The sequence below is a fragment of the Chionomys nivalis genome, chromosome 5, assembly GCF_950005125.1.
Source record: "Chionomys nivalis chromosome 5, mChiNiv1.1, whole genome shotgun sequence".
In the NCBI taxonomy this organism is placed as follows: domain Eukaryota; kingdom Metazoa; phylum Chordata; class Mammalia; order Rodentia; family Cricetidae; genus Chionomys; species Chionomys nivalis.
In genome coordinates, this window is record NC_080090.1 from 55786328 (window position 1) to 55798884 (window position 12557).

General features: G+C 48.1%; 1 protein-coding gene across 6 annotated transcripts in view; it reads right to left on the reverse strand.

The window, feature by feature from the left end:
• The window catches only part of Gpr161 (G protein-coupled receptor 161), a 41430-nt gene that overhangs the window by 13922 nt on the left and 14951 nt on the right, over positions 1–12557 (reverse strand). For 5 of the 6 annotated variants that reach the window (XM_057769904.1, XM_057769901.1, XM_057769900.1 and 2 more), the window contains one exon: positions 2974–3391. In XM_057769904.1, coding sequence (XP_057625887.1) covers positions 2974–3347 — 374 coding nt within the window. In that variant the 5' untranslated portion in view covers positions 3348–3391. Of the gene's footprint in view, positions 1–2973; positions 3392–5174; positions 5231–12557 lie in introns of those variants that run through there. The other variant, XM_057769903.1, reaches the window with a different exon arrangement.

Below are 12557 nucleotides of genomic sequence, written 5' to 3' on the forward strand. Positions count from 1 at the left end.
GATGAGCTATTTCTTCAAGACAACCAGGTCTTGGTAAGTCGCCACTATTGTAAGGCCGCCCCTTCTCCACTCACAGCTGCTCCAGTGAATGACCTGGGGGCCCGGCTGTGAGGACTGAAGCTCCAGCCAGGGGGTGAATCCGCCTGTGTCTGACCCGATCACCTGCTTTCTGACCCCAGACACTACATCCGTGTCATACACCCTGGGCACCTCTACCTCATTCTTGTCTTCTTCTGCATCCTCACAGCACCCACAGCCTTTAGGGACAGCCAGCAAATGCCCCCAGCGCTGGCACAGGCGAACTGCTGATGAGCATTCTGGTGGCCTGGGACTTGACATTCTCGCCTTCACTTAACTTGAGCCCAGAGTGAAGGAAGCAATTTGCATCTTCCTGGAGTTACCCCTGCGGACGCTGACGCTATGACCAAGTGCAGACAGTGCTGCGCTGGCACTGGGGACCAACTTTCATCTGCACCTGAGCGGCTTAGCCTCAATCTACACGCCACGGGACCCAAGAACTAGCCAAGAAATAACTGTTCAAAAACCATTATTTTTTAAAATAGAGAGTAAAATGCCAATGAGATCTGATTCTCTCTACTTCCAGCAAACTTCCAAGCTCGAGTGTGTGTGTGTGTGTGTGTGTGTGTGTGTGTGTGTGTGTGCGCGTGTGTGTGTGTCTGCCATGCAATCATCTTGGTGGGATACCAGCATATCTGTGTAACTTTTGGAAAGCCCCTTGTCTTTCTCCAAGTATCTTGAAAGTGTGTTTCACTTTGACTGAAGAGATAGAAATTCCACAAATGGACAGGGTCACCTGAGCAATACAGGGAGTCATGTACCACCTAAATCCAGTACTAGGGTGCTGAAAAATAAGTCAGAGTCCATCCCAGACAAAGTAACACGTGACCACTAGTAGTACATTCTCCAAGGTTATGCTTATATGACATGTTATATGAAAAAGCAGAGCGTAGACCCACACATGTCATGAACCCATGGCAAAAACATGTACTGCTGGTCAGGAGAGATAGGCAGCTCCGTGCTTGCTACTCTTGCAAAGGACCCAGGGTTCAGTTCCCAGCAGCTGTACTGTGTGACTCACAACCACCTGTGACTCCAGATCCAGAGAATCCAACATACTCTTCTAGCTTCTTTGGGCACCTGTACCTGCACACACACAACACACATACGCATGCACACACATATACACACATGCACACAACACACAAATGCACGCACACACATATACACACAACACACAGGCACATAATTAAAAATGAGATAAATTTCTTTAAGATGCACTATAGGGCAGCCAGAGAGATTGCTCAGTGGTTAAGAACACTTGTTGTTCCTGCAAAGGACCTGGGTTTGGTTCATGGTACCCAGCTAGTGATTTACAATGTTCATAACTCCAGTTCTAGGGAATCTGATGTCCTCTTCTGGTCACTGCAGGCAAAACACTCATACATATAAAATATATAAATCTAAAAAATATATATATAAAAAATAGAACTGCAGCCAACTAAAAAGTAGTACTAGAAGCAAATACACAAGAAGCATGCAGTGACGTCCCTGGCAGGCTAGACCGTGAGTGTCTATTTCATTCTTTTGATTTATGATGCTTTTATTACTGGGATAAATGGACATTTGGAGATGCTAATAAATTCATTTTGACTTATTCATTCCACATTCTCTACAAAGCCATGGGGAAAACAAAAATCCAGTTTGGGGCCCAGCATCGCTGGACTCAGGGCAGCCAGTCCAACCCAAATAATCATGTTCCCAAGAGTCTGGAGACTTTGTGGCAGCCTGTGACAACACCTCTGACGAATGCCCTCTGTGTTTCCCTGACCCTCCCCACAGTAACCTTCCCAGTTTCCAGAAAAGCACACAGACCCTGACTCCACTCTCGTTGATTTCAAGATGTCCAGCTCGGCAGGGCAGTGGTGGTGCATACCTTTCATCCCAGCACTCGGGATGCAGAGGCAGGAGGATCTGGTCTATAAGAGCTAGTTCCAGGACAGGTTCCAAAGATACAGAGAAACCCTGTCTCGAAAAACCAAAAAAGAAAGAAAGAAAAAAAGAAGTGGAAGTCCAGCTCCTGTGTGTGATGACTGAAACAACGCATAACCGAGGGTTGGGAACCTGCTGACAAGTCCCACTGACATGCGTATAGCTCCACCGGCCAGCACAGCACTGGCAGGACTCCGAGAACCTGAGGTGCAGCTAAGCAGTGTGGCCATCGGCATCTGACCTCAGCCTCAGTTGCACCTCGGGCGGGGTCAATACAGACTGAAGACGAGTGCTGGGCTTCTCCAGGTACCACCATTCCCTAGACTGTCTGCCTTCCCACTGCTCCCCCAGCCTGTCCTGGCCTGTCTTCACAGAACAAAAGAGTAAAGGGGGCTTTAGTCTGAGGTCCCAGTCAAGATGGGACAGAGGTCAAAGCAAGACCTGTCAAGCACACAGCACGGAGGAGCGGCTGAGTCTGAAGACCGGACTCCACTCTCCTTGGCCCTTGTTTCATGTGTAAAACAAGAACTAGAGGTTCCTGGGGTTTTTGTCTTATTTTTTGAAGTAATGAACCTTCTTTTTTAAAAACAAAATAAAATAAAGTTTACAGCTGTGCATCACTGACAACAGGGATACATTCTGAGCCCTGTCATTTGCTGATTTGGTTATGCAGAAGACATTACAGACTATTGATACAAAACTTAGATATAAGATGAGCTGCACACCACGCTATATGGAATCAAATAGACAGTCTGTCACCCGCTGCCACAACATCATATGTGACACTTGGCTATACATAAAACATAGATACAATGAGAAAGGCTCTGGCTAAGGCGCTAAAGAGACAGACTTCAGTCCGCGCACTCTCCTTAGGAAGAATCTTCGAGTGCCCTTCCCAGGAACAAACTCATCTGGAGTGAGTCACTCCATAAGTCATCAATCTCAAGTCTGATGCAAACTCACCGGTCGATGGCAATGACCCCGAGAGTGAGCATGCTGGCCGAGCTGATCAGCAGGTAGAGAAGAGCCGAGAAGTTGCACCAGACCACGCCAAAGATCCATTCCCTCCGGATGGAGCTAGTCACCACGAACGGCAGCACCAGCACAGACAGCAGGAAGTTGGACAGGGTCAGGCTGAAGACAAACTTGTTGCTGAGGGTCAGGAGGTAGGACTTCTTGTACAAAGTGACTACAATGACTAAGTTGCCCAGGCAGACGAACACGGTGATGATGATGATGGCGACGAACTCGGCGACCACACCCCCTTCACCACCCTCCTCCGCTGCAGTGAGGTTGCTCAGCTCCTTCCTGTAGTCGAAGGAGGAGTTGAGGCTCATGGTCAGTGCCCCTCGGGATGCGGTGAGCAGAGCATGCTGGACGGCTGTGGAGAGAAGGCGGGACCAGGGGTGGGAGAGACTCATCAGACCACATCACCGCACTTTAAGAAAGAGGGAGCTGAGGCTTAGCGGGGCTGAGTCCTGTACCTCACACTAACCAACTGCTTGGAGTCTCTTGGGCAGTCTTTCCCATGAAACCCCTACAAGGCTTTTTTTCCCCTTACATCTTCCTGACTCTGGAATTGAGTACTGTCTCCATCTAACTCCCTGTAGTAGCCTGGCACCATGAAGAGGCAGTTAGGATGCGAGGCCCGATGGGAGGTTTTAGTTCATCAGGGATATACACTTCAGAGAGGATTATGGGATCCTGCCTCTTCCTCTTTTCCATACTGACAGCTGTGAGGGAAACGGCTCTCCTTTACCATGTATGTCACTGTGAGGTGCAGCTTGTCACATGCCCCCAACAATGGGCCAATTGCCATCCCCAGTTTGGACTAAAACCTCCAAAACTCTGAAGTACAACATCGCTCATCCCCACCCCCACCCCTTACAAATTTCTCATTCAGTGCTGAGCGCTGAGCCCAGCATCCTGCATATACCAGGCAATCATCCAGCACTGAGCTACACCTAGCTGAAATCTGTACTTTAAACAAGCAGCCAGAGGGACAGACGGCCTGTCTTAAGTATGCTCCGTGGGCCATTTTGCAGACTGCTGCTCTGGACTCTTGCTCCTCGGGGTGGGTTTTCAGCTGGCAAAACTGTCATCAGGCAGGAGTTCCCAAGGGCTGGATCCACCTGCAGCCAAAGAATTGAAACCTACACTTTGACATCCCAGCTGACTGCACACCCATTAAATATGACCACAAGATTATCTGAATAACAATTCTGAGTTTCTGAGCAGGGTCAATCAATCAGGGTTAACGCCGGAACAGGGTGATTGCACTCCTTATACACGGTAGAGGCAAGGAAGGGAGGAGGAGTTGTGGATGGGGACAAGAAGACACCATATTGGCCCACACAGACTTCACTGTCTACTAGGTAGGGTCCCTAACCTCAGGAAACTGACTCAGGATCTCAGCTAAAATTCAAGATTGACACATTTTAAGCATAAAATATGTGAACTAATGTTTCTCCAGAACTTTCCATCTACTTTAATCAGCCAAAAAAAAAAAAAAAAACCAAAACCAAAACCAAAAAAAACCCCAAATCTCCCACAGATCGCTTTTCCCACCCGCTCTCATTGTCCATGAACAGAAAGAGAGGAAAGACAACTTTCTATGAGGCAGAGAAGGCTCCTGGGGACTAGATCATCTCATGCAGCAGGAAGATGGTCCCTGCCATCTCTGTCTAGGCAGCCTTGTCACAGGGGCAGGAAGTAAAGAAGCAGCCTTTCCAGTCACAGAAGCCCTGGAGTCAGCTAGCAAGCTCCCGCTTCAGGGAACCCGACCTCAGCCATGCTGTCTAGAGCAGTCCAGGGAACCCAACCTCAGCCATGCCGTCTAGAGCAGTCCAGGGAACCCGACCTCAGCCATGCCGTCTAGAGCAGTCCAGGGAACCCGACCTCAGCCATGCCGTCTAGAGCAGTCCAGGGAACCCGACCTCAGCCATGCCGTCTAGAGCAGTCCAGGGAACCCGACCTCAGCCATGCCGTCTAGAGCAGTCCAGGGAACCCGACCTCAGCCATGCCGTCTAGAGCAGTCCAGGGAACCCGACCTCAGCCATGCTGTCTAGAGCAGTCCAGGGAACCCGATCTCAGTCATGCTGTCTAGAGCAGTCCAGGGAACCCGACCTCAGCCATGCTGTCTAGAGTAGTCCAGGGAACCCGACCTCAGCCATGCTGTCTAGAGCAGTACTAAGTAACACAGCCCTCATCCACAGGACAGCCTTCTTTCTTCTCATTATCTCTCCAGGTCTCAATAATTTGTCACCATGGTATCTAGAGCCGTTATTAAGATAAGATCCCCCCACCTTTTGCACAGCTCACAGATGTCTACAACCCTTCTGATTCGTAATTGAATGTGCCATCCTGCATATCGTCTAGCCAATGCCAAGTACAAAGAGTCAATTTTCTTCAGGATCAGGACCAATGAGCTTTCAGTATTTACTCTAAGAATACATTTATTTTGTAGCAATTATATCACCCTGTTGGGCTTATGTAAGCATGTGGTCAATTATCCTATGCAAAGTTTATAGAATAAAAATTACTGTGAAGGCAGATGTCCCCGGTCTTGAACATATGGAATTGATGTTTCTAAAGCTAAGTACAACCATTATTTCTACTAAAGCTCGCGCTGTGCATGTCAGCCCATATTTCCAAGCCGCTAAGATATTCTGAATATTGATCCAGTTATGCAATGGCTTAGTTCCTTGGCGTTGTGTCATGAAGATGCTTTGAGGGTGTGCCGATTACAGGCACATATTTCTGCAAGGTTCTTTCTGGTTTTCACCTTTAGCTGCCAAGTTGCGGATTTTGTTGCCTCTAAGTAGATTTATTAGCTGGCATCTCAAAACAAAGCCTTCATATAAGCATATCCTTCTTGAGCCAGCTGCAATAGCTATAACGTGATGGTTAAGAAAACAGACTTGAGCCGGGCGGTGGTGGCGCACGCCTTTAATCCCAGCACTCGGGAGGCAGAGGCAGGCGGATCTCTGTGAGTTCGAGACCAGCCTGGTCTACAAGAGCTAGTTCCAGGACAGGCTCCAAAACCACAGAGAAACCCTGTCTCGAAAAACCAAAAAAAAAAAAAAAAAAGAAAACAGACTTGAGATGGCCAGTGTTGACCCACACCTTTAATCCCAGCACTCGGGGCAGAGGCAGGTGGATCTGTGAGTCTGAGGCCAGCCTGGTCTACATAGAAAGTTCCATAGGGAGACCACCTTTAATTTTCTTTCCTCCTGTCTAATTGAACACGGAAACCCTTAAAGATGAGTAAGTCCTCAGGACACAGACTTGAATTACATGTCCCTAGGCCCTGGACAGGCCACTGCCACACAGTGGGCCACTGGATAACTCTGGTGGAGAATGGCTTTCATAGAGAGTCATAAAGGCAACCTTGGAGAGAATAAAAGTGGAAGCAAAGCTTCCAGCCCAGGAGATGAGACCAAGGGAGCCTCCACGGGTCCCACTAGCAAACTCGCCAGTGACTGCAAAATGAGGAAATTGCAGCTGGCAGGGGTCCCTCAGGTCTCCCAGTCCAACCTTCCCCAAAAGGGAAAGGAGGAATGTAGGTGAGAGGTGCCCACCCAGGGAAATCCACATTTCTAGTCTTGGTCAGTAGGTCTGGAGGTGGCAGGCGTAAGCCCCAGCAGATTCCTCCCCGCTGAGAGCCAGCTCTCCCAGGGGCCTGACAAGCTGGGGCCCATTGCATATCAGCACATTCCAGCGTGACTCACATTTCTGCTCTCCTGAGCACCCGCTGCTGTCAGACACAAAGGTGCTTCTGAGCTCGCACGCCGCTCTGACCAACAACCCAGTGCTCCTGATGGAGCACGCCGCTCTGACCAACAACCCAATGCTCCTGATGCAACACGGGTGAGGTGTCAATGCGTGGTCAGCAATCGTCCCTGAAAGCGCTAAAGTCCCAAGAAGGCTGGCAGCTATGCACCTTTACCTCTAAGGGCACAGATGCAAGGGTAGCTGCTCCTCACTGGGAACTGCCTTTAGTCTAGCCGCCCATTCCCAAAGACAGTAAACCATCCGCTGCCTTAGACTACTGGCTACAGCCTCGAGTCATCCAAAGCCAAACCTTGTCACTCAAGACAGAGATCAATATCCCTTTTTTATTAAAACACAAGGCCATGCTAGAGAGTGCAGAGACTGTATCGTCTGTGTGATGATTCCAGCACAAACACTCCGAGACTCGAGCCCCAGGACAGAATCACCACTTCTCCCTTCCGTGATTCTAAATTTGGCTGTCTTGTGACCCTGCCTCATAGTCTTCCCTAGCATTCTGGCCATGGCTGGCTTGCACTTCCTACTCCATCACTGCTGCCTGAGTCTGTGAGGACCAGGGGCTTAGGAGCTGAGACCATATGCAGACTTCAACACCAGACCGCCCAGGGTAAACAAAACCTAGCCTTTCCATGTTAGAGCCACAACCACGGGTAAATCCACTGACTTCCGCTTCCTTGCCAATGAAATGACATTAATATTCCACATGCCGGAACTGTGAGGACGGAATTTGTGTCCAGTACCTGTAACGTCTGGCGCAAGCCTGCCTTTGCCAACAATAGTTTAGCTTCATTCTGCTTTGTAAACGAGCTGTTTTTCATTTTCTCGTTGGGGTAAATCCAGCATCACCTCCAGCTCCAGAGGTCAGTCCCTGATTTAGGGTGAAGCTGCTCCCAGTAGCTCATGTGGGGATGACAGAACTCCAGGTTCAGGACTTTGGGTGAAAGTGTTAGGGACTGACTAGTCAGCCAAGGGGCTCTATTGTCTGACACAAGAAGAGCGTTACACCGTGTAGGGAAGGCAGGCCGGGAAATGAAGCTGAGAGTGAGCGCACTGTGCGGTGCCCTAGGGAGAGAAAGGGACAAGATGTGGGCTAACCCATCTGCAAATGCTCATGCAAGAGCTGTGATTTTAAAATCTTGTTTTTCTCAGTTACCTACGTAGACTGTCCCTGCCCCCTACTTATGCAAATTTCCATAAGTTTCTGTCACTTGAAACTCAGCCCTGACTAATTTCCTAACACATCATGATCTGCATTCAACATGTCAAGAGTCTACCTCTTTGCCAAGTTGATGCCAACTCTTCAGGCACAGCTCTGCTACCTCAGCTGCCTTCTGGAAACTTCCTTATCCTTCTCTTCTTGGACTCATGGATTGCCCTTCCATGAAAGTGTTGGAAAGCTGTTCAGTAGAGGTATCTGTAGGGTCAGAAGAGCCATGTCTCAGTCCACATGCACACTGAGTCAGAGGTGATGACCCATGCTGGTTGGTGTGCCGTCAACTTGACATGTGCTGGAATCATTTGGGAAGAGGGGACCTCAGCTGAGGAAATGTCTCCACCAGGGTGGCCTATGGGGAGGTCTATGAGGCACTTTCCTGATAAATGATTGACTACTGGAGATGGTGCCACCATGGGTCAGTGGTCCTGGGTGATATAAGAAAGCAGGCTGAGCAAACTGTGAGAAGCGAGTCAGTAAGCAATGTTATCCCACAGCTTTTGCTTCAGTTCCTGTCTCCAGGTTCCAACCCTGCCTGAGTTTCTGCCCTGACTTCTCTTAATGATGGACTGTTACTTCCCCAAGTTACTTTTGCTCATGGTGTTTTACCGCAGCAATAGAAATCCTAAAACACCTCCCTGCTTCCAGGTAGGTCCATCAAAGGACAGCTGGAGAGACTGCAAAAAATAGGTGGGCACCATGAGGATAAAGGAGGCAGGACTCCTAATACTTTCCTAACAATGGGCTACTAGACGGGACAAGACGGGAGTTGTCTGCTCTGGAGTTTAGCTGCAGAGAAAATAAGTTCGTTTTGGCAGAAAGTTCCCTTCTTTTCTTTTCTTTCTTTCTTTTTTAAAAAATGTATTTACTATGTGTAGTGTCCTGCCTCCATGTGTGCCTGTAGACCAGAAGAGGGCACCAGATCTCATTACGGATGGTTGTGAGCCCCCATGTGGTTGCTGGAAATTGAACTCAGGACCTTTGGAAGAGTAGTCAGTGCTCTTAACCTCTGAGCCATCTCTCCAGCCCCCCAGAAAGTTCTTTTCTGATAACTCTGGGTACTCCCTGAGTGAGGTCATGCTCATTTCCTCCTCCTAGCCTTCCTGGAGCTAGTCTCTCCCTCTCAGATGGGACCTTCCCCTTCATCCCTACCCACATATCCTACCACCCATTTTAGAAAGCACTGGCCAGCCTGAAAAGCTAGGACCACAGAGGCCTTCATTTAAGGGAATGAAATGCAAACAGATAAACACGTGAGATGCTCAGATATCCCCCAGGTGAGGAACTATTCCGACGCATCGCTTCAGACAAGCCCCAGAGAGGTCACTGTGCTATTTTCCTCATCCTCTCAGAGGCTCGTCATCCGTGCTACTCAAAGCACCTATGTACATCAATTACAGCAGCTGGGGGTGGGTGGAGCCAGGGAGAAGGGTCTAATAACCGCCTTGTTTGTACTTCAGGTAACTGAAAGAAGTGTCCCACCCACAAACTAGGCCACACAGCTCGACAGCAGTCAGAAAGGGATCACAGGGTCCCTGGTCTCCATACCTACGTGTAGAAAGAGCTCACTCCCCAGTCTCCCTTCACCATGCTCTGGCAACCGCATGAAAGTCAGTCTAAAGATAGCAGGGACAGGAAAATGGCCTCGGTCACCCTGGGCAGATGTGCCCCCCACTGGCCTTCCCAGAGTTGGCTACAGTGCTCAGTGCTCTGTTTTGCTCAGCCACTGGGTCCCACAAAGCCAGTTATGTGCTTGTTCAGAACCTCTTGGTGTGAATTAGATCTGCACTCTGGTCTGCTTGGGGAACTACAACAAGGGAAAGGAGCAAGCATGGGAACCCCCATGACCTTGTGGTCTCCTTCTGAATTGCTGGGCAGAAACACTCTCAGCAACACTTTGTAGCATCCTTCGACACCAAGCTGGGAGTCTCTGGTTTAGGGGTCTTTGCTAGCTTCTGCCACAATGACCCCTCTCTATGAGAGCATTAAGAAGTGTGCCTGTTGAGTATCTGTCCAGACTCAGGCTCTTGACTTGCTACTTAACCTCTCCGGACATCGATTTCCATCTGTAAAGGAGAGGAGAAAGGAGTACTGTTCTAGGGCTTGTCAGCGAGTCAATATTTGTACAGTCCCTAAAATAGTGCCTGGGTCCATACAAGTACCCATGCAGGAAAACAGGAAACGGGCTGAGAAAGGTTAACTTAAAGGTAACTAAGCTTATCTCGACAAGCTGTTTCAACGGCTGCCAACTGACCTTGAACCTGTCCAGGCTGCCAACTGACCTTGAACCTGTCCACTCACCAGAACACGTGAGAGTCTACCTGGTCTAGCCTCGGCTCATTTCACAAGCCCCACCCATGTATCCACCACTGCACAGATTCAGCAGCCAGGCTACCTGCTTCTTGTTTTCAAGCTGCTCTTGTTGAAGCTTATCACCTACTTGGAATATCCTCCCTGTTTGTGGAATGAGTGACTAAAGAGTTGATAATCTTTAAAAAATCTATTTGTTAAATAACTTTATTGAAAGAGAAGAAGCAAACTAATACAAAGAAGGAGGTCAAGGGCTTGGGATAATGAAAAAAATACACGAATTTATGACACTGAATTCATGACAATGATATCATGGACAGGATACCAAAGACATAGGCCACAGTGAGAGAGAGAACCAGAAACACACTCCTTGTCCATCCCCCACCCAACCCCCACTGCCGCTATCTCTCTGTGCGAGAAAGATAGACAGACACAGAGAAAGAGACAAATTCTATTTTCTGAATTTTTTTAAACTGTATGTATCCAAAAAATTCACACACACACACACACACCCCAGACATGGTTTCTCTCTGTAGCAGCCCTAGCTGTCTTGGAACTCACTTTGTAGATCAGGCTGGCCTCTTACTCAGAGATCCACCTATCTCTGCCTCTGGAATGCTGGGATTAAAGATGTGCACCACTATGCCTGGCTAATATACTCACTTTTTACTCAACAGAATAAAAAGGTATCCCACAGCAGTGGAGAAAATTATGTATCTGATAGAGCATTAATATTCAGAATACATAACATATACCTAAAAGTACAAGAACAAAAATGCAAACAACCTAAGTGGAAATCACGTAAAAGACTTGAGCAGTGTTTCTGCAAAGAAAGCAAGCAGCCAGGAGCAAATGCTCAACTTCACCAATAAGTTACAGAACCACAAAGAGATCTTCCACTCGTTAACAAACGGAAATGGAGAAACCAAGTGTCGGTGATGAAATGGTGTGGAAAAACTGTATCTCTCTGGGCATGCTGATGCACACCTTTAATCCCAGCACTGGGGAGGCAGAGGCCAGGGGATTTCTATGATTCAAGGCTAGCCTGCTCTACACTGAGTTCCAGACCATTCAAGCTGACATAATGAAGCTCTGTTTCCAAATAATAATTACTATTTGAAAATTAATTTAAATTAAATTTGGAAAAAACATTTAAAAAAAAGAAAAAGAAATATGGGCCTTGCAGACTACTGGTGATGAGTGTGAAATGGTAGCACCAGTGTAGAAAACAGTTCCTAAAAAACTCAGTGCAGGGGCTGGAGAGATGGCTCAATAGTTAAGAGCACTGACTGTTCTTCCAGAGGACTCGGGTTCAAGTCCCAGCACCCACATGGCAGCTAACAACTGTCTGTAACTCCAAGATCTGACACCCTCACACAGAGATACATGCAGGCAGAATACCAACGTACATAAAATTAAATAAATAAATAATCGAATACAGAGCATTACTGTGTGATCCAGCAACCCCGCCGCTGGGTATATATGCCAAAGAGCTGAAAGGAAGACCTACAGTATGGCATCGCATGTCTGCTACCTGAGTTCTATTCCGGGAACCCACAAGGTTGTCCTCCGTACTACACACACACACACACACACACACACACACACACACACCATGATCCGCATGACTAATGATGACACTAAGAAGAACAGAAGGCAGAGTCTCCAAGAGATTGGTGCTTCCGTGTTCCAAACAGCCTTATGCACAACAGCTAAGACATGGAAGCCATCCAAATGCCCACTAATGTACTAATACGTAAGTAAAACATCGTGTGCTACAATATTCGGTTCAGACTTAAGATGAAGAAGGATATTTTAACGTACACTACAGCACAGATTAGGCCAAGGACACTGTAGACGGGGCAGGCTAGTCACAGGAGCCGGTGCGCGTGTTACTCCACTTATACGATGTGCACAGAGGATGGAGATACAGCAGATTGAAAGTTGAGGGCCAGCCTGGGCTACACAGGAAGACTCTGTCTCCAAAAAACAAAGAAAAAAAAATCCTGAAAACAGAAGGCAGAATGGTGGCTGCCAGGGTTCGAGAAGACAGGTAGGGGCCGTCAATCACTGCTCAGTGGGTCCAGGTTCCCCTGCCACCCAAGTTCTACAGGGACAGACAGAAGGCCTGCACAACAATATGCACGGAGTTGCTACCACAGGACTGCACACTGAGAAACAACAATATGCACGGAGTTGCTATCACAGGACTGCACACTGAGAAACAACCAAG